Source organism: Apium graveolens, unplaced genomic scaffold, assembly GCF_009905375.1.
Source record: "Apium graveolens cultivar Ventura unplaced genomic scaffold, ASM990537v1 ctg6082, whole genome shotgun sequence".
Classification (NCBI taxonomy): domain Eukaryota; kingdom Viridiplantae; phylum Streptophyta; class Magnoliopsida; order Apiales; family Apiaceae; genus Apium; species Apium graveolens.
Genome location: NW_027419216.1, coordinates 49,030 through 75,902, shown reverse-complemented (window position 1 = coordinate 75,902; position 26,873 = coordinate 49,030). Strand labels below are relative to the sequence as shown.

Sequence of the window (26,873 nt, the reverse complement as noted above, 5' to 3'; positions counted from 1 at the left end):
GCTTCAATCACCTCTTGTTCACGATCGAGATGCTTCTTCAAAATTTCTTCCTTTTTCAAGGACTCAGTTAATTCCTCCTTGGCAATCTTACATTCAATTTTTAATTTCTCAAACTCAACATATTGAGACTCAAGCACATTATTCCTCTCACTTAAAAACAAGTTGTTTTCTTTGATTTTAGCATTTTCTTTAGTGAAAGACTAAGTGTAACACGCAAATGATGCAATTCTGTAGACATGTCATTTAATGCATCATTACACTCAGCTTTAGATAAATGTGCAAGGTTTATAGTGATTACCTGATTGCTTGAGAAACTTGTCTCTGTTTCATCAGACTTGGCCATAAGGGCTAGATTGACATAGCTGACATCTTCATCTTCATCCAAACCATCAGCTGCCCAGTCATTCTCTTGTGTAATAAAAGCCCTTTCCTTTTGTTTGAGTAGATCAAAGTATTTTTTCTTGTAATCTACAGACTCAAACCTTTTCTTACTGGAATCTGACTTTCTACACTCATTTGCAAAATGCCCTGCCAAGCCACATTTGAAACATTTGAATTTTGACTTATCCACCATGTTTCTATTTGGCTTGGCTGCTCCAAAGTTCTTTTTGAACTTGAGCTTGGAAAATCTTCTTGAAAGGAATGCTTGGTGCTCATCAATGTCCTCCATGTCATCTTGGCTCAATGAATCTTCACTTTCTGCAGCTAGCCTCTTAATTTTGCTTTCACAGACCTTTCAAGTTGATTCCACAGCTTCCATCTTCACTTCTTTCTCCTTTTCCAGATCAGCAACTAGTGCAATGGATCCTCCTTTCTTCTTTCCTCTCTCCATTCTTTCATCCTGCTCTATCTCAAGCTCATAGGTTTTCAGAATGCCATACAGTCTCTCTAAAGTAAACTCCTTATAATCTTGTGAGTTTCTCAATGAGACTGTCATTGGTTTCCATTCCTTTGGAAGAGATCTGAGAAATTTCAGATTGGAGTCTTTAGTCTGATAGACTCTTCCATGCAACTTAAGAGCATTTAGTAGTTTTTGGAATCTACTAAAAATGTCAGTGAGTGACTCACTTTCTTCATTATGAAAATGCTCATATTGCTGAATCAGGAGCTGCATTTTATTTTCTCTTACTTGCTCAGTACCATCACAAATTATCTGTATTGTGTCCCAAACTTCCTTGGCAGTCTTGCAGTTGATGATGTTATCAAACATGTCTGCATCAACACCATTGAACAAAATGTTCATGGCCTTTTTATCTTTCCTGACTTGTTCAATGTCAGGATCAGACCATTCATGCCTTGGCTTTGGAACAGATGGCTCATTTCCTGTTGCAGCTCTTATTGGAACATGAGGGTCTCTTTCTATGCAGTCCACATAGGCCTCATCTTGAGAGAGCATGTGAAGATGCATCTTATCTTCCAATGATGGTAATTATCTATATCAAGAAAATGAATCTTGACTCCAACATCTTTCTTGTTCATCTTGCTGAATTGTTTTGATATTTAAACTCTTTGTAGATTAAGAGCTTGCTCTGATACCAATTGTTAGTCCCTTGACAATATAGCAAGAAATATAGAAGGGGGGTTGAATGGAATTCTTGAACCTTTTTCTTGAAATAAAAATGTTCAACTCGATTATAGATATATTTGTTTTGATTAGCACAATGCGGAATGTAAACTTAAATGAATCAAAACATAAGTAATTAAAAACAAGAGTCTTTAAAAACTTTCTGGTGGATTTAAACAATTCCACCAGAGATATATATATAATATATCGAGAGGACTCTGTGTGCAGAAATGCTCACATCTGCTTACAAATGGAATTGCCGAGAATACATGAAATGCTAAAGATTATGCTTATAAAAATTTCTATGTTTTTGTGTTTCTCAGCTATCTCAGTTATTTTTCTATTTGATACTCTCTTGGTTTATATAATACCAAGATTATAAAGTCAAAAAGACTGAACAAATATAAAATCTAACAGTCTTAATCTTTGTTGCTTTTCGTCCTCTATTACCCAGTTAATGGGCTTCCACAATGTGTTTGTATACAACTCGACGGCTGTGTGTCAGCTTTCACTGTTCAACTGATGTTTGAATTCTTGATATGATCATCCGTCGACTTTCAGATCATCCGTCGATGACTTAATTGATCATCCATCGACTGCTATGTTAAACATCCGTTGATAGTCATTTGATCATCCGTCGAAGGCTTTGTTAATCATCCGTCGGTAGCTATTTTGGCACTTGACTTCATTTCACTTATACAGAATTACAAGACATTACTTATGTACAATTAATCAACCTATTCTGCATATCTAGTTAAAGTCAACATGACTTATATGCTACTACAGATTTTATACAAAGGTGCATACATCACTGTGCTACAAACTTATTATTACATAAGCTACTCACTCGATGGATAATAAGTTAATCATCCGTCGGGACTATAATGAGTTATCCGTCGGGACTATAATTCTTATCCGTCGAGTGCTACATAATTTCACTAAGTAAAATCTACTTAGATGTTTTGTTTAAGTGATCATCAAGTACACAACATATTCACAACACATACTTTGCTGAGCCATGGCCATTCATACATCAAAATTCACTGTGCAAAATACATAGCCTACATATGTCAACATAAAATGATAAATACAATAACATATACAAACATCATCCAACCTGCTGAACTCTAATAAAAATGAAAGGAAATAAGCACATATGCTAAATGTTTAATCTGGACCCTAATAAAAAATTAAATTCTTGGAAGGTTGTAAAAAACCTCCTCAAAAAAAATTATTGTTATATTCTTGCTTGATCAATTTTTGTTGATGTATTGAGCTAACTATTTTTGAGTACCTGATCATAGATATATCCATAAAGCCTTAGAATATTAGGGTGCCGTGATAGTTTTGGATACCTTCTTTGTGGCGTAGCTGATGCTCCATCAGGGCCAACTCATTGTGCATATACTTTCCAATCACCACACAATCATCAAAAAACTAATATTTAGTTTTTTACAAAATAAAAAGACAACATATGGTGGGAAAGTAGATTGAGATCATGTATATGAATCCAAATGCTTATATGAAAATAACCTAAGTTCAAGAATATAAAGATTGAAAAAAGGATCGACTCTCTTTTCCCTCAGTAGATACACATGCCCAAACTTTCCTCTTCCAAAAGGCTTTCCAATGTCAAAGTCAATAAACGTCAACCGTTTTTTCTTCGCAGATGCAACCTTAGTGGATGCTTATAAAATCACATTATCAAAAACAACAATTGAGGTCCACAACAAAATAAACAAATCATTCAGTTTCATCAAACTTTAACTTTTAGCTAAAACCTACGAATACGAAAATATAGTTGTTCCTAAAATCAAATTATGAAAATGAGGCAACATCGTAAGACAACATTTACAAATACACAATTAATAATCAAATAATTAAACTCAACCTAATTTCGACAAACTCTAATAATCATCTGCTTACTAAAAACACGAAAAATCATCTTTGGTTAGACTAATAATCTATAATAACATTGAGAACAAATTAGTTGAAACAATAAAAAAAACCAAGTAACTATCTCTAGATAGATGAAAAATACAAACATACATAAGATAAATTAATTTACACTTCCTCATCCTTCATTTTAAAACCATTCTTTAAGAAAATAACAAAAATAACAAAACATAGTTATTTAGAATCACAATCAAACAGTTGGAGTGCAAAACCTAAGTTTTTACATAATCGAAACATTAATGAAAACATAGGCATACTTTTGAATCATTAATGAAATACAATGATTACCCGCTTTTCAGAGGTAGCCATCGGTAATCATCTGCAAAAATACAATTCAAAATTATGAGGATCATACAAATAAAGAATCAAATACATGGATAAGCATATATATGTGTGTACATATTATAGATTCACAGAGATATGTATGGATAATGATATCGTGATTGTAGACGTAGTCGACGGAGCATGGAACGAATGAGAAGATCAGAGGAGGCTGGAGTTATGCAGCAGTTCTGAGAGAGAATAATTCAAAAAAATTCAAACGTACTATTCAGTTGCTACAATCAGGGAGTGGGTTAGGTGTAATATTAGGTTAGTTTTCGAAATGGTTATAATGGATTTAAATGTGAAAGATTCATGGATATGTGTATAATATAAAGTTTTATGTGTAAAAAAATAAAATGGATCATGGGTCATGGGTAAATTTATGGATAAATTTAGTGGGTAAATTCTAAATGGGCATTAGTAGCCTTTAATATAATATCGATAGATACAAGATGGATTCAGAGCAGCAATAAGCTTGTGTATTACGCACAAATTAAGCAGTTTTAACGGAATAGATTGGGTTCCAAGTAACTTAATCCTACACAAAATCCGAAAGGGATATTATGATTACTATGTTCGGTCGGATTGAATGCTATACCCTATATATAATCTTACACGTGCCCTTGTGTTTCTTTAAAACTTCTGACATTACTATAGTAAACTGAGAGCACAGAAGCAGAGGGTATGGATTTTGGCGACGGTGATGACTTAATGTGGCATGGTCTGGCATGTCCTCCTTTAGAGGACTATGCATTCAACTTCGACAATACTTTTACCCCCGATAATATCATTGATGATCTATTGTTCGAAATCAAAGAGAAAGATAATAATAAACACATTGTGACTAAATATTTTAAAGAAGACCAAGCACTGGACAAGATGGATGGCCGTGCAAAGTTTGCGGTGCAACAGCCTGTCAAAGATGTAGCGGTAGCTGACAAGAAGAGGAAAGCGGATCATGATTTTACATTGGAAGGCAGGTTCACCAAGAAGCCTTGTCCTCGCCGTTATGGGAATCATGGGAAGGGAAAGGGGCTGAAATTTCTAAATTTCAGTGAAGCGGAGATAAAAGCCTTTCTTGGAGAAACAGAAGAAGAAGCTGTGGAGAAAAATGACAAGAAGAGAAATTTCATGGATTGTCATCCGAGATTGGATCATAGGAATCAATGTGTTGTGGTAGATAAAAAGATGACGAAGACTGCTGATTATGATTCTAAATTCAAAGCTACGAGGCAGAAATTTCACGAGCGTTACCAACAATATGGAGAGGCTAAGCTACAAAGACAAATTCAAGTCATTGATTTTCAAAAACTAGTTAAGGAGCGGCCAAGGTGCACTGCAAACTCCAAAGGAAAGCCGAGTCTGAGGCAAAAATTGATGGCCATGGGAGCGCGCAAAACCAAAAAGAAGTTTCCATCGTATATAACACTTATGTCATGTAATTAGTAGGGCACTCTTTTTCCCCTCAGAGCTTTTTTCCTATTTGGTTTTACTCTTGTGGGGTTTTAACGAGACCCTCGTCCTGGGCCAAAAAAGTTTTGTTTGTACAGTGATACTGAATTGGATAAATCAATCTTCGAATGTGTTGTAGTCTATCAAAATTGTGACTTATTGTGGTGTATGCGGATTTATGATTTGGTGTATGCGTTCATTAGTTTATAGCATCCATAGTTCTCTGAGACACTGATGTTCCTTTACACTCTGGATTGTATCCAGAAATATATATATATATTAGTCCTATAGATTTTATTGGTCTTATAGATTTTCCTTAGAATGAGCGTGTTTGGTTAGTTGAGTTCTGATGTGAATTTGAAACTAATCATTATTTTTTAGTAGTTTCCTTTGAAAAGAATGAATTAGCTAGGTTCTGGAATCATATTGTTAGGCATGAGATTTATGTACACAAATCACATGAAATATTCCCATTCTTTCCTTACCCTAAAATGGCAATAAAACATAAAAAGGAGGATATTATGATAAGGCAAACTGCAAACAACTTTAAGCTCCGACTCAAGAAGAGATTAACTTTGCAGAGGTAAGAAAATACAACAACCACAATTCCAACAAATTGCATTAGGCTATTACTACTATAGACATATATGTCAATCAGACGTTACATTACATTGCCTCAAATGTTAAGGTGAAATACAGAACTATCCAAACCTCTGCAAACATATAACAGAAAGCTGGCTACAACAGTACTCAACCCACTAAACAAAGATCATCGAGCACGAATTTCAGATCTGGCCTCTGCTCCTCGCGCCCCGAATCAAGCTCATACTACCCTGGTTGGTACAAGAATAACTGATGAAGATCAGTATTACAACAGCTTCAGAATCTTATACATACAACAAAATAAGAGACACTGATAACTTTTAAAGTAATATTTTTTATTAAAGGAAATCTAGATACAGTGACCATTACTTATAGACTCCAAAGGTTCCTTGAGCTTTACTTAAGCTGCAGCAGTATAATGGATCTAAGTTAGACAGGGTTCATATTAGGTGGTCACAAGGACATGCAACCTTGTTCCTTTCTTTACTTTTACAAAGTTTGTGTAACAACTTTAGAAGAAAGTCAATCATTATGATTAACATTAGTGGTTACATGATGAATTGTTTCATCCTTTATTATAATGCTATGAAAGAGCAGGAGCCGATGAGTGGTTGTATTTTTTCCAATAGTCATAGCATAGCAGCAGGATGCAATACAGCTAGTAGATGTAGTGGATGAAAAATCTTTCTATAGTCGGACCTGGAATACTTTTTGATTATTTTTAATTCACTAGAGGAATGTATTGGGAAAATAAATTTAACTACCATGCCATAGGAAGCCTAATTTTTATGCTTATAGTTATTAAACTACTTCTGCCATATTGCAATTTATATAGCGATAGGGAATTGCTTACCCATATTAATGATAGACAGAATGAGCACCATGGTAATTCCAACCTTGAAGAGTAACTCTAGGGGTGGCATCTGAAGAGACCTCAAAGGATAGAGTGATCGTCATGACTTCACCAGGAACTAGAGAGAAATAATTGTCAGAATAATGAACCGGAAGAATTCTTGTATCCTCTCCTTCTCTCTGATCTTTCTTTAGAGCATGAACCGAGAAATGGAGAAAGAAAGCAACACCAGTCTCAGACCCATTAATTTCAACAGTCCTCAAACCATTAGGTTCCCCTGAAAATTTCCGGTAAATCCTCTGAACTATATTAACTTGCTGCTCATCGTGACTAAGTGCAGGTTCTGATGAGGAACTATCATAATCATTGTCACCTTTTCTGTCAACAAAATTATTTTTATATAGCAGATTTTTGGAGTCTGGTTTCTTCGAAGTGTTTTGTACATGCATTCGCATTTCATAACTGGACCCGCGTATCATAGTCAACGAAGTTATTTTGAGGGGTACTGTTTTCTTCCTGTATGGTTCCAATGATTTGTAATCACCACCAGGCGGATGCAACCAATAAAAGTTTCTCGACAATATGCTTTCATCCGATACATTATAGAATTTGAGAAGCAAAAAGTAGACAGGCTTCGGTCTTTTAGACTTCGGGTACTTCATCTCCATAATTGGCACAGTTGTTTTAGATGGAACAGAGAGCACTTCAGTTACTTTGTAGTATGGACAAGCTCCATCCAAGTCCCATACAGATACTTCTATTGCCACATTTGACAATCGATTGGCTGTGGTGTTAACAACCTGTTTGGAAGAAAAATAAAAATGCAATAAATTCCGACCCTGATAGATATGACTATGCCATTGAGTTTATACAGTTAAAACAGGAATGGTGACCAGCGAATTTGCATGTTTTTGTAATTTTAATAAATAAGTACTACTGATTGCCCAAAGTTTCTAGGTCACGTCTCATGATAACTGTCAACAGTACTTACAGTATATATCTTGTTTTTCCCCTAAATTTTACAGATTGTAATAGATAAGTATTATGCATCTATGAAATTTCTATAAAGTTAGATGATATCTAGTAAAATTAAAATTGTTGACCAATTTCAGTTATACCTCTATAAAATATGTTGCCAGATTCAGCTGGACATGTATCGGTTCAGCTGCAGAGCGACAACCATAAAACCCTGCAGTTTGATCATGAAGATGATCATAAAATTGGCCTCTTAGACCTGTCCAAGGATTTTGTGTTTTCCATATCAGAACTCCTGTGTATTTACTCCACATTCGAGAAGTCCAGCCTTCCAGTAAAGCTCTGTACTGGATATAATTAACTAGTTGGGCCTGAAATGAGATTTCACCTTAAGTCAACTCAGAGAACAGAAGAAAGGTGGGACAGAAGTACACTATATAGCATGAAAACATTCTGTCATACCTTGAGACAAAAATCATCAAGATCCTTTGTGGTACCATATTGTAATATTTGATCATGAACTAAGTTAGGCTTTGAATAAGGAATGTATTTATGGTAATCCCATATAGGATTCGGAACCTCTTTTACATAGCCATCAGACAGCTTAATGAACAAAGGAATTTGCCATCCCTCTGGAGGCATTGTTGCCCTGATAGTAGCTGCAACAGGCATTCCAACAGAACCAACCTCAGGGTTGAAGCCATACATGTAGAAGTCATCCTTAAAAAAGTTTTCAGGGTTCTGAATTTCATATGGCCCATCCGTGAAATCTCCCTTACCGTTTGCAAAGCCATCCCACATAGATCCTTGTATATAAATGCGTGTACCATCAAGATATTGACTAGGATCCTTTAATAAAGGGGAGAGTTCTTTTGTTGAGTTTTCAGTTTCATTGAGCTTCTGAAAATATGGATGAAGTTTCAGATCATTTTTTAAAGCTGTGTTGATATCATCCGGTGGAACTTGTTCATTCCCCCCTACCCAAAGAGCAAGACTAGGATGATTTCTGAGGAGTTTGACAGTGTCTCGTGCACAGAACATGAAAAGGTCATGATCTAAAGGACCATCAGGGTTTGAAATCGGGTCACCTCGTCCGTCAACATCTCCGGTTATCCAAAATTCTTGCCAGACCTACAAATACATCAGGCAGTCATGCTTGGATGTATACATGTAAGTACATATTAATTAAGAATTTAAACTTGAAGATAAATTAAAATTATCAAACAAGAGTCATGGAGTAAGAACATTATAAAGAATATATAGTAATATACGCTATTCCTTACCTAATCCATTGTGAGCGACTGTATCTATTTAATTACCAATCCTATATGTGCTGGAACAAGAACAAAATAGCAACTACTATATTATGAAAAAATTTACAGACCAAATTTATATGAAACAAGGAAAATCAGTGCATGCATGACATCTTAACGCAATTTTCATGACATAACTTCTAATGATGCCTCAATATATTTATAACAGACAAGCGCGCATGCGCACACACACACAGTAATTGCATACAGAAATATAACAAACCACTTCTATTCACGGAGCTGAGAAACGAGAGAAGGAGACAGAGGAAGGGGGAGAGCTTTTTTCATACACTGGTTGTGTAGTTAGAACTGCATTCTACATATATACTAGCTCGTGTAGTTAGAACTGCATACTACATATATACTAGCTGTGTAGTTAGAACTGCATACTACATACTACATACTACATACTACATACTACATACTACATACTACATACACATAAGACATAGAACATGGCTACATAGAGGTCTTACCAACAGCCCATAAATATCACAGTAATGGTAAAACTCAGGTCTCTCGGCCAATCCACCACCCCAACAGCGTATCATGTTGAAGTTCATATCAGCATGAAATTTTATATCCGTTTTGTAACGTTTATCTGAAAGTCGTAATAGTCCATCAGACAATATCCAGTTGCCTCCACGGATAAAAATTGGTTGATCATTCACCTTAAACAACCTAAAACATGCAAATGCAATAACTGTAACTTGTACCACTTGCATAAACAAAGGAAAAGTTGCACATCAATATTATTTGAGAAAACTATACCTCCCACCAGTTGCACCATCAATGTGGCTTTCGATTTTGCGAAATCCAAACGGATGGCTCCATGAATCAGACTCCCCAAAACCCTTCACCTCGACAGATATATCAACTTTGTACAATGACTGCTTTCCCATACCATTTGGCCACCATAGATTAGGCTTGTAAAAGAAAGCCTGTACAAATATATTAACATCCTGACTCTAGTGCTAATTGTGCAATATCAACACATATTGACTATTGAAACATATTTGAAGATATTCTAATTCACGAAATGTAGTTATTACTTACTACCATAAAAGGTTTGTGTATTTCTTACAGATACATCTTGTCATTTCATGGCATACCCCTTAAAACTAAGAACAAGTATTTAACGTGCAGAGGACATAGAAGAACTTAAGGGTAAGAAGAAATAAGCAACTAAAAAATAAAATAGGGATAGTAGGGAGGACACGAAAAAAGTTCCATATCAACATACCTTCACTGCTTAGTAGAAGACTATTGAAAGACAATGCCAACGATTTTAAATGTTAAGTACAACATGAAATTTTTTGATACATGTACTGTGTCTTATTTGTTAAAAAATGTAAGTAATCGAGTAGAGAAACCTTTTCGGTAAGTTTTCATCAAACATACTAATTCAAAAGATGATCATAAGGCACGATATGTTAGTGCTGTATTGCAAACCCTGATTTTATGTACGTTACTTGTAAAGTATTAATTTTCACATAAAATATTAGATGATAGTTCAGTTGCCAGATTCTTCTTGAACATCAATTGGTTGCATCTTGTAATAATATAGGGTGCAGCACAAATAAATGCTGCAACAAAAAATACACCAAAACCAATGTACCTTTAAGTGCAAAAATAAATAAATATTACAGGGGTGCACAATCTCCTTTTTCATACTCATGACTAAACACCCACTCCCAAAGATCTGTTGTAAGAAAATTACATAGACATACTGGGTCGTTCATTACTAGGATGCAGCATGACTAATAGTCACAAAATAGACACGATCAAATAAAAGTACAGTTGGTAGCTAGAGTTAGCAAAATTTCACCTCAAGAATTAGGTATGAAGTAAAAGCCTCTCAACACATATACAGACCAAATATGGGCCACCTATATAGCCTCTTTAACTACATTTTAATAGCGTACTCGCTTTTACTATTCAGCTAGCTGTATAATGACTTTAAAAGTTGCGCTACCTGAAAAGTATATCTAAAAAGGCAACCTAAATATGTAATAATCTCACCTCAGGAAACGTATATTGGACATGACTTCCAGGAAGGATTGAAACATGATCTTTCTGAAGATGTTCTACCAAGCAAATGTTTCCTTCAAGTTCTGTTGTCACTTGGATATTCAAGTCACACTCAGCAACTGAAGCACTTTTGTTTACCAGTTCAGTGGTTGCATGCAAATAAACTCGCCTACAGCCATCAAAGAATGACGACACCAAGTGTGGATCCACTATTTTTACAGGCTGCAAAGTGCTTATGATCATCAGAAGTAGAACAACAAAGAACAGTGTACTATACAACAAGATTCAGTGGCATATGAAATTGATAACAGTTCAAGATAAATGTATGTTGAAAGAGGGAACATCCTAAGGATTATGGAATAGCCTAGCGGTAAGGTCTATCTCTATCCCATGAGAGATCATTGGATGCTTCCAATCCCTAATGCACTGTGGGGGTCTTTTACTTCAATATTTAATCTTAGATGCAAAAGTTTGGTGACTAATGGTCGAAATGAAGCCTAAAAGCAGTATGAATTACTGAAATTACAGTATACTTCGTCTGCAATTCAACAAGCATTTGGTTTAAAAGGCCTTACATTAGTTTTTTAGTTAGGATGGAATTAAACAGAATTAGTAGGTATATTAAGTCAAACTCACTCCAGTAACAGAAACAGATACTTCATCCCAGATGCCAGTGTTCCTATCCCTGAAATAAAGAACAGTGATGTCATAAACCACACAGTCCAAAAAATAATAGGCTGCAAATTTGATTTCTAATATTAGATGTTATCATTTCTCATTTTATGTCAATGTTGAAAGTTAAGCATAGTTATCAGCAGACTAGAATGACTGAAAAGTTTAGAATTTTTTATGTGATCATGCTCTACATAAATACATAATCAACTATATAAGGGTGTTCTGGAAACTTCATAAAAAGGTTATAGAAAGAAAAAAAAAAGGAGTCGACATAATCTGGAAATAAGTTTAAACCACACTATTAGTCAAAGATGTAACTCCTTTGTCACCTTATAGGAGCCATCCAGTCCCAGCCTTCAACATATTGTGTAGCAACATCTTTCCCTATCTGAAAGGTTAAACATAAAACTGATAAGAACATTCAAAGATCATATTTGAGATTAACAAAGATGCATTTTTATAACTACAACCAGAATCAGGAACATTAAGTCTAGAGCATACCTAAAAATGTCTCAACCTTTAAGACAGCCCGATTACTCATCACATTTACAACTTGATTCAAGTATGGAACAAGATGAAATAAAAGAAGCAATTATAAAAATTTGGAGAGACCCTCCAATATTTCGACCGGGTTGAGTTATATATGAACCTTAAAGTAAATTAAATGGTTGTACAAAAGGTCTGAGCTGCTTCTTTTCTGTACACACCATTGTTGCATTATTGAGACTTAAAAGTTATCATAATCAAAATAGATGATCTTAGGGGCGGTAGAACAGGGAACTTTCTATGCTTATCCTTTTAACTTATTTCCTAGTATATTTCCAACTCAAATCATAAAGATCATAGACTGCATGAAATATCCATGTTAACTCAAATAAATAGATAGACCCTATGAAAGCAGAGGAAATAATTGGTCTTTTGAGAGAAGCAACGATCCATTTAGATGTAAAAAATACCTCATGATCACCACCTTGGCCTCCCTCTGGAGGAATCTTGCCAGGATGATCAGGAGGGTAAACAATAACAGCAAGTAAATTCTGACCATCAGGATGCAAAATATCAGTTACGTCAAGGGAATGTCTTCGGAACATCCCCTTCGGCAAGACCCTTCTGTGCCCATTCAAATACACTTCACCAGAATAATTAATGGCCCGGAAATTCAGATCCACGTGCTGATTGGTAATCTGAGAAAATTCAATAGTAGATTAGAGTGTGTAGTAAATTCCTAGGCAAAATTAGTTCATTCCTAGTGTAGTAAGAAAGAAAAGAATTGTCACGTTAATTGTACTTTTATCATGGACTTCAAAGTCAAGGTGTTCAAGTTTGTCAATTAAATAATTTGAACAAATGTGTATAGTTAACATACAATTACTTTGACACATTAAAATTTCCAAGGCATAGTTTTGTAATAATGTTTGCCAAGACGAGGAATATTATAATGTGATAGAAACTAGAACTTATCAGCAACACAAACAGCAATTATAGAAAATGATATTTTCACAATGCTACAATTCATAGAAAAAAGGTAACTGTATAGGGAACGGAAAATGTAACTGTGTACATACTCCCTAAATTAAGGAAAGTGGTAGCAGACTACCAGGTTGCCCTTTTAAGTCAGTGAGAGTAACGGTTAAAATTGTAGATAATTTAACAATTCATGCAAAACAATATCTATTTGGTCTCCTCATTTGCATTAATCCTTGTCAATTTACGTAGTCTTGCAACACGAATTTTATCTAAAATAATGTAACCAAATAGATGAAATTATAGGGTAAATAAGGATGCATACCGGCTTACAGTAAAAAGTAGTGAAAAACCAGAAAGTGTAGTAGTCCCTCCCAGAATCAGCGATATCTAAAATGGATTCATTTTCCAAGCCGTAAAAAGGATCTGGTATGAGTTTGTTGTGTAAAAGAGTGGCCAAAACAGTTCCGGGAACATGCGCATCCATCCAGGGAAGTTGAAGAGAGGGAGGATGAGTGGTGGTTAGCTGAGTACCGGTGAGGTGAACCTCAGTTGAGCGAGCAGCTAACCATCCTCTATCCAACACTGTCTTCCCCATCTCCACCACCATTACTAAACCACCCCTCTAGATCTTTAGGCTGTGTGAATGTAATGTATGTTTATGGATGAGAATGAGGAGCAAGGTGACCAGTGAGAGGGACAGTGTATATTACGTGAGTGGGTCCCCTCAAGTAAACGCTTACAATAACTTCTTGTCTGGGTGTGTCTCTTTTTCTGGCCTTGTGACGGATCTATTTATGTCACCCGTCTTACCCCCCCACCCCTACTTCTGTTTCATATCAATCATGTTTATCCCTTTACCTTTGTATTCCAAAAATTGTCCTATTTTTTGTTCGGGCTTTGTAAATAACCTCAACCAAACCCAATTCTTAAATACTTATGTTTTAACTTATTAAAATTATATCCAACTTAAACTCGACTTTTTATCAAATAAATAATTATGTTATTCACGCATGTGTTCACGAACATCTCATGAAATATAATTAACGAACATGTCATGAATATTCTTCATGAACTATTAATTATAGACAACTTATTTTATGGACTCGTATTCATGATTTCTGATTTTTTGCATGAGTTTCACTAATTTTTTGTTTAATATAAAATAAATAAATATTAGATTTAAAATAAACATTTCGCGCACAAGACAAATAAATTTATGGGTTTAGCATTCTGATTTTAATTAAAGTATGTTATTTCAATTTAAACAATGATATGTATACACCATTTAAATACATCAACACAAGTTAAATAAAATAGTTTAATATTTACCATTTTGCATGTATTATAATTTAGACCTTATAAATATAAAAATTATAAATTTAATAAAAAATAATAAATGTATTTAAAAAATTGATAAATTTGTTTGTATTTAAATATGTAAACAACTATTCACTAGATTTTGTGTCCTAAACACATGTTCATACTCATACATAATTACTAGCATATATAAATAATAAATCATATAATTATTCGTGAGCTATATCAAATAGTGTGTTCACTAATATTACTCTCAAACATTTATGAACTATATTAACGACTTTGTTCATGAATATTGTAGTCTAACTTAATCGAAAATTCATTTATAAATCGAACTAAATTTGATACGAATTTTTTTCGAACCAAAAATCGAACTAACTGTTCGTAAGTTTATTAACTCATTTACAATCCTAGTGGTGCTATTGATAATTGCACACCTTCTGTACTATATTTGATCATAATATCCTTAATTTGTCATTTCCATACCTAAATTTGGTCAAATTTACTTACTTTTTATCCTTAAGTTTCGCTAAGTTGATCATAATATTGAATTTTTAAATTAAATTTTGATTTAAAAGTAATAATATATTTTTATTATTTTAATCTTTTCATTTTGCTAAATATTTTTTTTAATTAAATATGAGTAAATCAATGATATGATATTATAATCATTTGCATTTATGATATATACTCCCTTTGTCCCCTGGGTAATATATATTAGGGGACGGGAACTCGGCACACATTATAAGTCTTCTTTAAAGTACATTTCCGTAAATAATTTTTAATTTTTTTTCATCTGAATAAAAGTTGTTATTTAAAGTTTAATACAAAAAAAAAATTAAAAATAAATTATGAAATTATACTTTATATTCACCTTAAATGCGTGTCGAGTATTTAAAAAAATTATATAATTGGATGGGACGGGAGTATTATATATTATAATAAACGAAATATTAAAATTTTTGTTGGTTGTTTGGTGGGTCGGTCAATTCTAATTCTAACTAATACTCCCTCCATCCCTCCCAAATGTTTATATTTGGGTTGGGCACAAAATTTAAGAAAAATAATAAAATAGTGGAGGAAAGTTAAAAAAGTGAGTAAAGTAGTGAGACCGATTAATATTATATGTATAAAACGGGTATAGTGGAGAAAAAGTAGTGGATGTAGTTATTTTAAAAATTATAAAATTTTTACTATTTTTGGAAAATTTTGAAATATAAACAATTGTAAGGGACAACCAAAAAGGAAATTATAAACAAATGGGTGGGAGATGGAGTATTAAATCAAGGAAACTCTCAGTTGGATCATGGGTGAAACTTGGGACTCTTAGTTGGATTTAGTTGGATCATGGATGAAACTTGAGACTCTTAGTTGGATTTAGTTGGATCAAGGGTGAAACTGGGGACAGGGTGGTGGTGGAATCTTATTTTTTAGTCGTGATTCGGACTATCAGAAGTCATGTGGACATGGTGTCATTTATTAAAATGCTAAACACAATTTATGTGTTATTTATTAAGCGACCCGCAAATATTGCGGCTCATAATCTAACTAGAGTGTCATATTCATATCCAGATTGGTATTTCGGTAGGGGAGTTGTCCCTATTGAAGTCAAGAATGTTTTATCAAGTGATTTATCAAGCTAATAAAATCCTTTTATTTGTTAAAAAAAATCAACTTACTCTAACAATTTAAATTAAAATTCATATCAAACTCTATATTATAATAATTGATATTGTTAGGAATATGTTGTAGACTTGATCATAATTCACCAAAATACCATAGTAGATCTAATTAAGTGATTTTGTAACTATCAACGGATAACCATACTTGTTCATCCGTTGATAGAGTAGCTTATATTTCAATAAGTTTTTGTAGCACATTTCTGTTTATTGTCATAACTTAGAAGTTTAGAAGTTGTAGAAAATTCTAAGTCATGTTGACTACTGGAAAGATATGTAAAATAGGTTGGCTAATTGTAAATATTAGATGCCTTGTAATTTAGCATAAGTGAAATAGTATCATCTGCTAAGAAAATACTTTCAACGGATAAACTACAAAATTTCGACGAATGACTCAAGACACTTTCAACGGATGACCATTAGAGACTAAACTGATAACTCATGTGGAGTATCGACGGATAACATTGAAGTCTCGACGGATAACCAATTCAAATAACAGTTGAAAGTGACTTGACAGTCACATGGGTTGATTGTATACAAAAGAAATGTGGCAGCCTATTTACAGGTTTGAGAGAACAAAGGAGCATTTCAATTTCCATGCTTACTTGAAGAAATACAAAGATGCCGGGTAAAGAGATGAAGGAACATGTGAATAGACTTAGATATTTATTTTATTTGTTTTTCTTTTTCATGTATAACTTGATAACATATAAACCAAGTGTAGTAAGTAGAATAATTATCGATTGAACTGAGAAATTGAAAAAGCTACATCTCTTAGAAATTTCTTTGATCTTCTTTTATAAACACTTGTAAGCAGCTATGTGCATTATTGCATCACAGAGTTCTCATTCATATATATATATATATATGTATATATATATCTGATGGAAAAATCAATCCACCGGAAATTTTTAAACCATTGTGTTTACTTACTTTGTGTCTTGAATACTTAATCTTTTATTCCGCACATTTGCTTATTCAAACACAGATATATTTTGCAAAGAGATTTTATTATTTCACAAAAGAACCAGAATTACATTCAACCCCCCTTCTATAATTATATTGTTAGATTGTTAGGGTATAACAATTCGTATCAGAGCAAGCTCTTTACACACTAAGAGTTTAAAGATCAAAACAAACTAACAATATGAGTAGAAAGGATGTTGGAGTGAAGAACCATTTTCTGGACAAGACAACTATCACCATTAGAAGGTGAAAATGCACCTGCATCTTCTCTCTCAAGGTGAAAGATATGTTAATTACATTGAGAAAGGTCCTCATTTTCCTCGCAGAGCTGCAACAGACGTTGAAGGAGCTGTTGGCAATCAGCAAAATATTCCAAAGCCACAATCAGAATGGACAGATAAAGACATTAAGCAAGTGCACAAAGATAAAAAGGTTATGAACATTATGTTCAATGATCTTGATGGTGATATGTTTGACAATATAATCAACTATAAATCTGCTAAGGACATTTGTGATACAATTCAAATCATATGTGATGGAACTGAACAAGTGAGGGAAAACAAGATGCAACTTCTAATACAGCAGTATGAGCACTTTTATTGTGAAGAGAGTGAGTCTTTAAGTGACATTTTCAATAGGTTTTAAAAACTACTAAATGCACTGAAGCTGCATGGAAGAATCTACCAAACAAAATATTCGAATCTGAAATTCATTGGATCTCTGCCAAAAGACTGGAAGCCTATGACAGTCTCTCTTAGAAACTCTCAAAATTATAGTTCACTTTGGAGAGACTGTATGGCATTTTGAGCATGTGGACTATAAAAAGAAGTAATTTAAATTGCTCAAACAAAAATAAAGGGCTTTCTTGACTCAAGAAAATGAATAGGAAGCTGATGGGTAGATGAAGATGAAGAAACAAGATATGTCAATCTAGCCCTAATGGCCAAATCAGATGAAGCAGAGGTCAGTTCTTCAAGCAATCAGGTAATCACTACTAATCTAGAGCACCTTTTTAAAGATGAGTGTAATGATGCTATAAATGACATGTCAACAGAATTATATCACTTGCGTGTTACACTTAAATCACTCACTAAAGAAAACATAAGAATTAAAGATAATAATCTATTTCTAAGTGAGAGAAATACTGTGTTAGAAACTCAATTTATTGAGTTTCAGAAACTGAAGATAGAGTGCAAGATTGCAAAAGATGAATTGACTGAATCCTTGAAGAAACAAGAAATTTTAAGAAAGCGGCTTGAATGAGAGTAAGAGGTAATTAAGACTTGGAAGTCATCAAGAAATATAAGTGCCCAAATTGCTAAGGTTCAAGGAATATAATTATCATTTTATAAAGAAGTCTGGAAAGAGAACAAGGAGAAGTTAGATATTGTGTTGGTAGAAGAATTATCAACGGATGTGGAATCAACAAATGATGAAGTTTATCCGTCGAAAGCTGAAAAAGATTATCCATTGAAAAACAAGGATGCTCATCCGTTGACAGAACATAAGCCAATTAGCAAAGTCAAGCTAGCTAAACTAAATGAGAAATATGGATCAGTTTCCAAGAACTTTGTTACAAGATAATCAAGTCAAGTCAAAAAGAACAAGAGAGTGAATGTGGGGCATATGTCAATAAAACAATTGAATTACAGATTGGAGAAAATTGAGGTCAAAGCAGATTCTAAAAGGAAAAATAACAAGAATGGGAAAGTGGAAATTAACAAACATAACAACTACACACCTGATAAATATGCACCAAGAAAAATTTGTGTTAAGTGTGGTAGTGTTAATCATTTGTCTGTTAATTGTAAATCTGATATGCCTGCACCTCCCTCATTTCCCAACATGCCCACATTTCCAATGAATGTCATGCCTGCGCAAAATTTGAATGCACAATTTTCTAATATGCCATTTGCAAAAAATCCTTATATGCTGCATTTAATATGCCTCAAATGCCATTTAGCATGCCTTATTGGAATAATATGTTTGCACATACTATGACATTTTATGTTAACCAATATGTGCTTGATATTTCTGCAATTTTTAATGGTTTTCAAAGCCCCACTCTAATGAGCCAGGTTGAATCTCAATCACCTAAGTCAATTGAGGAAGAGCCCAAGAAACCTAAAAGAAGGCTAACAAAATTGGACCAGAGAAAACTTGGGTACCAAAATTAACTTGATTTGATTTTGTTGTGTGCAGGGAAACAGAAAAAGTCTATGGTATATGGACAGTGGATGCTCAAGGCACATGACTAGAGGCTCTACCCTGCTCACTAAGTTCAAGGAGAGAGCTGGCCCAAGTATCACTTTTGGAGATGACATAAATGGGTATACTGTTGGATATTGCTTGATTTCTAAGGAGAATATCATCATTGAAGAAGTTGCTCTAGTGGATGGACTCAGACACAATCTTCTGAGTGTCAGCCAGCTATGTGACAAAGGCAACTCAGTAACCTTCAATTCTGAAGCATGTGTTATTACAAACAAGAAGAACAATAAAGTGGTTCTCACTGGAGTGAAAAAAGGAAATATGTATTTAGCTGACTTCAACTCATCAAATGCAGATTCTATCACTTATCTTTTTAGCAAAGCAAGTCAAGATGAAAGTTGACTATGTCACAAGAAACTGTCTCATTTGAACTTCAAGACTATGAATGAATTAGTCAGGAAAGTCCTAGTAAGAGGCATTCCTCAAGTTGAGTTCTCAAAAGATGGATTGTGTGATTCCTAACAAAAGGGAAACCAAATCAAGGCATCATTAAAATAGAAGCTTGTATCTATAGTTGAAGAACATCTGCAGCTATTGTACATGGATTTGTTTGAACCAGTCAATGTGTTGTCAATCTCAAAGAAAAGATATTGTCTAGTGGTTGTGGATGATTTCTCAAAGTTTTCATGGACATAAATCTAAAGATGAAGCTAGTGAAATCGTTATCAATCATATAAGGCAAGTCAACCATCATCCTGATCTCAAAGTTAGAAGAATTAGGAGTGACAATGGAACTGAGTTCAATAACTCTGCAATGAGGTTATTTTGTGAAGAAAATTGGATAATGCATGAGTTTTCAGCAGCAAGGACTGCACAACAAAATGGAGTGGTGGAAATTATAAGTGGATTTTATTTCCATTTAGAACGCTTCATATCGGCTTACGTTGATGTTTTGACCTCAAGTATGTGGTATTTTTAATGCATTTTATGTTGAGTATGTGCAGGGCTTCAGTTGGAGGCAAATGGACTTTTATATGCTTCTATGTTGATAAGAGATCAGGAATTGGAAGTGTGAGCGCTTGCGAGAAGATCAGAACGAGAAACAATAAATCTGCAGGAATTTTTCCAGAAGCCAAGCGCATCCGCGCCCTAGTTCCAGTAGCAGAGCGCGCCCGCGTTCCATACAAGCGCGCCCACGCTAGGTCGAGTTGGCAGAATCCTGTTTCTAGTATGTTTTGGATATTCTGAGCGGTCAACTCAACCTGGAGCATATAAATAAAGAAAAGGAGACGAATTAAACAATGAGAAAGAAGGGAAGAACTCTGGAAACCTAAGGCACACAAGACGGCTAGGAAGAAGAAGATTTAGTTCTATATCGTTCTTTTATATTCTTCTAATTAGGCGATACTTTGGATGCTTGTTTTGGATTTGTTTTCTAAACCTTAATACTTTAATATTCTCTTGTAGTATTCAGAACCTTATTACTATCATGTTTTCATTGGAACCGATGATGACGAGACGTTCGATTATGAACTAATCGTTATCGTAGGATTCTAATGAATTTATTTATGGAGTTTAGTAGTTGATTGCCTAAAGTTTTCAGTGTATGATGAATTATTGATTTCCTAGTATGGTTCTGCTTAATCTTCTTGGATGCGTAGCTAACATCTAAGTTGTTTGTTAATCTCTATTGAATGCGAAAGTGGATATAGGGGTTTAGAACTTTCCATGCTAGTATAGGTTTATGGATGTTTTAACATGCATAATTCGTAGTGTAATTTTAATCATCTTACGTTGCCCTATGTAATCTCAATGGATAACTTGCTCTTAAACCATTATCTTTTCCAATATTATAGACATCTGGGGTCTAAGCATAATTGGTGTCTGCCCAGCTTCCATCTTATTTGTGGATGCTGAGTAGTAGGGCACACGTATATTGAAAGATAGCGTGTACTAATTTCGTGTTGTCTAATTAGTTATCATAACTGTCACATACTATGATTAAAGGCATAAACTCTGAACGAAGTATTTAATAAAGTTAGAATCCCATGTTTTATTTCATATAAGTAACTTGCTTTTCAATCTCTTAGTTAATTCATTCTAGCATAATTAATTTTAGATAACTAAACTCAATTTGATACTTGTCTTAGTAGTGAATAATAATCATACATTGTTACATAAATGCATATTCTGAATTAATCAATCTCTGTGGAAACGAACCTAACTTAATCTTATACTACTTGTGACCGTGTACGCTTGCGTTTTTTAGTGCGAACAAGTTTTTGGCACCACTGCCGGGGATCGGTGTTAAATTTAGTTTATGTGCTTGTCATCAGTGGTCATTGAAGTTCACTGGCTCGGATTATTCTTCTTACAAAGTTTACTTTATTTTTGTGTTTCAGGTATTCGATCGAGCGTGTATACGAACATGTTCTCAATCTCGTAAGGATAAACTAGAAGAAGTATAAATGGAAGTGATCATTGCAATGGGAGAACCAGCAGCAGAAACGAAAGCATTGAAGGATTATTCTCAACTGAAAATCAATGACATTCAGTCTAGCATTGCCAGTCAGCTATTGCAGCTAATACTTTTGAAATCAAGCATGGCACGATTTAAATGGTACTGAATTCAATCCATCTTGGGGGTGCTCCAACAGAAGATCCCAATATGCACATTAAGGATTTCATTGAGATCTGCGGCACCTTTAAGTTCAACAGTGTTTCGGAAGATGCTGTGAAATTGAGACTTTTTCCATTTTCTCTGAGGGATAAAGCTAAGAGCTGGTTACACTCTCTACCGGCAGGTTCTATTGCGACTTGGGAGGATCTTGCTCAGAAATTTCTTACTAAATTCTTCCCTATGGCAAAAACAGCTGCAATCAGGAATGCTCTTACTCAATTTGTATAGCAGTCAGGAGAATCGTTATGTGAAGCTTGGGAGCGCTACAAGGAGATGCTTAGAAAGTGTCCTCATTATTGAATGCCTGATTGGATGGTAATCAATTGCTTTTATAATGGGTTGGGAGCACAGTCGAGACCCATGCTAGATGCAGCATCAGGTTGGGCCTTATGGGCTAAGAGCTATGAAAAAATGTATGAGCTAATTGAAATGATGGCTGCTAATTAATATCAAAACCCAAATCAGAGACTGCCACAAGGCGAGGTAGCAGGAATTCTGGAGGTGGATACAGCTACGGCTATAGCAGCTCAGCTAAAGGTGTTGACTATGAAAGTGGATTCTCCGACTAACTATGGAGTTCATCAGATAGCAAGTATTTGTGAGCTTTATGCAGGAGCATATAGACGGAGCAATGTGCTATATCTGGTGAGTTGACACAATTTTTGAGCAATTTTCAGAGACCACAACAACCAGTTCCTACCACTTATCATCCTAATAACTGAAACCATCCTAATTTCAACTGGAATAATAATCAGAGTGGTATGCAGCATCCACAATAGCCTTATCAGTAGTTTGGAGCCAAGCCATTCAACCTTTCTAGTTTTCAACAACAGTATGCACCAAGGCAACAATTTCAGCCACCGATAATGCAACAACAATCTCATGGAAGTGTCGGTCAATCTTCTAATGAAAAATCTGAATTGGAGGAATTGAGGCTAATGTGTAAAAGCCAAGCGGTTTCAATCAAAACTTTGGAGAATCAAATAGGACAAATTGCTAATGCACTGCTAAATCGACCACAAGGAACTCTTCCGAGTGATACGGAAGCTAACCCAGGCAAGAGGGAAGTCAAAAAATAGTTGAAAGCAATCATTCTGAGGTCTGAAAAGGTCGCTAACCATCAAAATTCAGAATCTGAAAATTTTTGGCAAAAGCCAAGAGCGCCCGCGCTCCATACAGACGCATCTGCGCCTGCCCCTGTACCAGAAACTATAATTTTTTATGATGCAGCTGATCAAAAGGATGGAGAAGCATAAATGAAGAAAAATTCTGTTGAACACACTATTCCTGAGCAAAATACAGGAGACAAACAGGTCTATCCGCCTCCTCCATATCCTAAAAGACTTCAGAAGCAGAAGTTTGACAAGCAATTTGCCAAGTTTCTGGAGATTTTCAAGAAATTTTATATTAACATAACTTTTACGGAAGCTCTAAAGCAGATGACGAGCTATGCTAAGTTTATGAAGGGTAAACTATCTCTAAAGTTGAACGTGGAGGAGTTGGAAACCGTTGCTCTAATAGAAGAGTGCAGTGTGGTGTTGCAACAGAAAATGCCTCCTAAACTTAAAGATCCAGGAAGCTTCACGATATTATGCACCATTGGCGAGTTATCTTTTGACAAGTGTTTGTGTGACTTGGGAGCTAGCATCAATCTGATGCCATTGTTTGTCTTCTGGAAACTTGGTCTGCCTGATCCAAAACCTACAAACATGTCCTTACAACTGGATGATCGTTCCATCACTTATCTGCGAGGTATAGTGGAGGATGTCTTGGTTAAGGTGGATAAACTCATCTTCCCCTGATTTTGTCATCCTAGAATTTGAGGAGGATAAGAAGATTCCTATTATCTTAGGAAGACCATTCTTAGCTACAGGCCAAACTTTGATCGATGTGCAAAATGGAGAACTTACAATGAAGGTTCAGGATCAGGATATCACTTTTAATGTCTTCGACGTAATGAAATTCCCCACAGATAAAGATGAGTGTTATGAAGTAGAGTTGGTTGACTCTGTAGTAAATTCGGAATTTGATCAATTGCTATGGTCAGATACCTTAGACAGAGCCTTAACAGTGGAATCTGATAGTGAAGACGAAGAAGGGGTAATGCAACTTCAGTTTTTGAATGCATCTCCGTGGAAGAGGAAGTTGGATTTGCCATTCGAGTCTCTTGGATTAGTAGAGCTGAAAAATTCTCAGGAGCGTCTTAAACCATCTATTGAAGAAGCTCCCACACTTGAGCTCAAACCACTTCCTGATCACTTGAGGTGTGCTTTTTTAGGTGATGCATCTACTTTACCTGTTATTATTGCATCTGGCCTTTCAGGTAGTGATGAAGACAAGCTCTTGCGCATTCTGAGAGAGTTCAAATAAACAATTGGGTGGACTATAGCAGATATCAAGGAAATCAGCCCTTCCTATTGCCAGCATAAAATTCTGTTTGAGGAAGGAAGTAAACCTACCGTTGAACATCAGAGAAGTCTCAACCCTATCATGAAAGAGGTGGTGAAGAAAGAAATTCTTAAATGGTTGGACACAGGGATCATCTATCCTATTTGCGACAGTTAATGAGTGAGCCCGGTGCAGTGTGTGCCCAAGAAAGGAGGCATTAAAGTTATCGCTAATGAGAAGAATGAGCTCATCCCTACTCGGACAGTCACAGGGTGGAGAGTATGCATGGATTATCAGAAACTGAATAAAGCCACCAGGAAGGATCATTTTCCGCTTCCATTCATCGATCAAATGCTTGATAGGTTGGCTGGTCATGAGTGTTATTGCCTTCTGGATGGGTACTCAGGCTATAATCAGATTTGCATTGCCCCTGAAGATCAGGAGAAGACCACTTTTACTTGTCCTTTTGGAACTTTCGCTTTCCGTCGAGTTTCTTTCGGGCTTTGCGGTGCACGTGCTACTTTTCAGATATGCATGATGGCCATATTCTCTGACATGATTGGTATTAATGTGGACGTGTTCATGGATGACTTTTCTTTTTTCAGGTCTTCTTATGATGAGTGTTTGCATAATCTGAGCTTGGTGCTGAAAAGGTGTGTTGAGACCAATTTGGTGCTCAACTGGGAAAATTTTCACTTCATGGTGCAACAGGGTATCATTCTTGGGCAAAAGGTATCTAGCAAGGGGCTGGAAGTGGATAAGGTAAAGGTGGGGGTTATTTAAAATCTTCATCCACCAATCTCAGTGAAAGGAATCCGCAGTTTTCTTGATCATGCGGGTTTTTATCGGTGATTCATTAAAGACTTCTCCAAAATCTCTAAACCCTTGTGCAATTTGTTAGAGAAAGATGTTCCCTTCAAGTTTGATGAAGAATGTTTAACTGCTTTCAAGACTCTAAAAAAGAAGTTGACTACAACACCTGTCATTACTGCACCTGATTGGGATGAGCCCTTTGAGATCATGTGTGATGCTAGTGACTTTGCAGTTGGAGCCGTTCTTCGTCAGAGAAAGAAGAACATTTTTCATGTTTTTACTATGCTAGTAAAACCCTTAATGGTGCTCAGCTGAATTACACTACTACGGAGAAGGAGCTTTTGGCAATTGTCTATGGGTTCGAGAAATTCAGATCTTACTTGCTTGGGACAAAAGTGACGGTTTACACTGATCATGTTGCTATTAGATATCTGGTCTGGAAGAAAGATTCAAAACCTCAATTAATTCGATGGATTCTCTTGCTTCAGGAATTCGAGTTAGAAATCAAAGACAGGAAAGGTACAGAAAACCAGGTAGCGAATCATCTATCACGTTCGGAAGATTAAGGTAAAGCTTCACAAGATAACACGTTAATCAATGAAACTTTTCCTGATGAGCAATTCTTTGGGGTGCAGGAAGAAGAACCGTGGTTTGCAGATATTGTGAATTATCTTGTGAGTAATGTTATTCCCTCATAATTTTCTTATGCTCAAAGGAAAAAGTTTTTACATGAAGTGAAGTGGTATCGATGGGATGAGCCATTCTTATTCAGACAGGGGGCATATCAGATAATCAGGAGGTGAATTCCGTATAGTAAAACGGAGGGTATTTTGCGAGATTGGCACGCCACCGCGTATGGTGGCCATTATGAAGGAGAGAAAACATCTGCCCGTATCCTTCAGGCGGGATTTTTCTGGCCAACTTTGTTTAAAGATGCTCATTAGTTCGTGTTGAGATGTGATCATTGTCAATGGGTTGGAAATATGTCTAAGAGAAATGAGATGCCTCTTAACGTGCTTCTGGAAGTTGAGATTTTTGATGTATGGGAAATAGACTTCATGGGACCATTTATCTCATCGTGCAACTATCAATAAATTCTTTTGGCAGTGGATTATGTGTCTAAATGGGTTGAGATTAAGGCTTTACCAACCAACAATGCTAAGGTGGTGATAAATTTTCTTCATAGGCACATATTCACACATTTCGATACTCCAGGGGTAATAATTAGTGATGAGGGATCGCATTTCTGCAATCGCAAATTTACTGCATTAATGGAAAGGTATCGTGTGAATCATCATGTTGCCATAACTTATCATCCTCAAGCTAATGGGCAGGATGAAGTCTCTAACCGAGAGATCAAGCAAATCTTGGAGAAGATTGTGAGTCCGTCAAGGAAGGATTAGTCATTGAAGCTAGATGAAGTGTTCTGGGCCTACATAACAACATTTAAGACTCCTCTAAAAATGTCTCCTTTCCAGTTGGTCTATAGTAAGGCATGTCATATGCCTGCTGAGTTAGAACATAAAGCGTACGGGCCTTTAAAGAAGCTAAATCTTAACATGTTAGCTGCTGGAGAAAAGAGAATGCTTCAAATTAATGAAGTCGA

At 35.3% G+C, this 26,873-nt stretch overlaps 2 protein-coding genes and 1 non-coding gene across 4 annotated transcripts; 1 reads left to right on the top strand and 2 right to left on the bottom strand.

The window, feature by feature from the left end:
* Positions 1-5,848: 5,848 nt before the first annotated feature.
* LOC141703014 (mannosylglycoprotein endo-beta-mannosidase-like) lies at positions 5,849-14,007 on the bottom strand. 2 transcript variants are annotated; one of them, XM_074506635.1, is made up of 11 exons: positions 13,536-14,007; positions 12,703-12,930; positions 12,076-12,134; positions 11,708-11,756; positions 11,063-11,293; positions 9,812-9,981; positions 9,517-9,721; positions 8,190-8,858; positions 7,871-8,098; positions 6,753-7,552; positions 5,849-6,148 (listed from the first exon to the last, which is right to left on the bottom strand). In XM_074506635.1, exons 1-10 carry the CDS (start codon positions 13,818-13,820, stop codon positions 6,758-6,760), a joined length of 2,919 nt encoding a protein of 972 aa, XP_074362736.1. In that variant the 5' UTR covers positions 13,821-14,007; the 3' UTR covers positions 5,849-6,148; positions 6,753-6,757. The 2 variants fall into 2 exon arrangements, with proteins under 2 accessions (XP_074362736.1, XP_074362735.1); XM_074506634.1 differs by having other exon boundaries at positions 5,849-6,129.
* Positions 14,008-22,263: 8,256 nt separating this feature from the next.
* LOC141703016 (small nucleolar RNA R71) lies at positions 22,264-22,368 on the bottom strand. The gene has a single exon (XR_012567331.1). It is a non-coding gene; the product is annotated as a small nucleolar RNA R71 (small nucleolar RNA).
* A 954-nt stretch (positions 22,369-23,322) lies between these two features.
* On the top strand, positions 23,323-26,670 carry LOC141703015 (uncharacterized). The gene is made up of 6 exons (XM_074506636.1): positions 23,323-23,689; positions 24,039-24,210; positions 24,817-25,016; positions 25,356-25,540; positions 25,695-25,800; positions 26,375-26,670. The coding sequence occupies exons 1-6, from the start codon at positions 23,323-23,325 to the stop codon at positions 26,668-26,670; spliced, it is 1,326 nt and encodes a 441-aa protein (XP_074362737.1).
* The last annotated feature ends 203 nt before the right edge of the window (positions 26,671-26,873 follow it).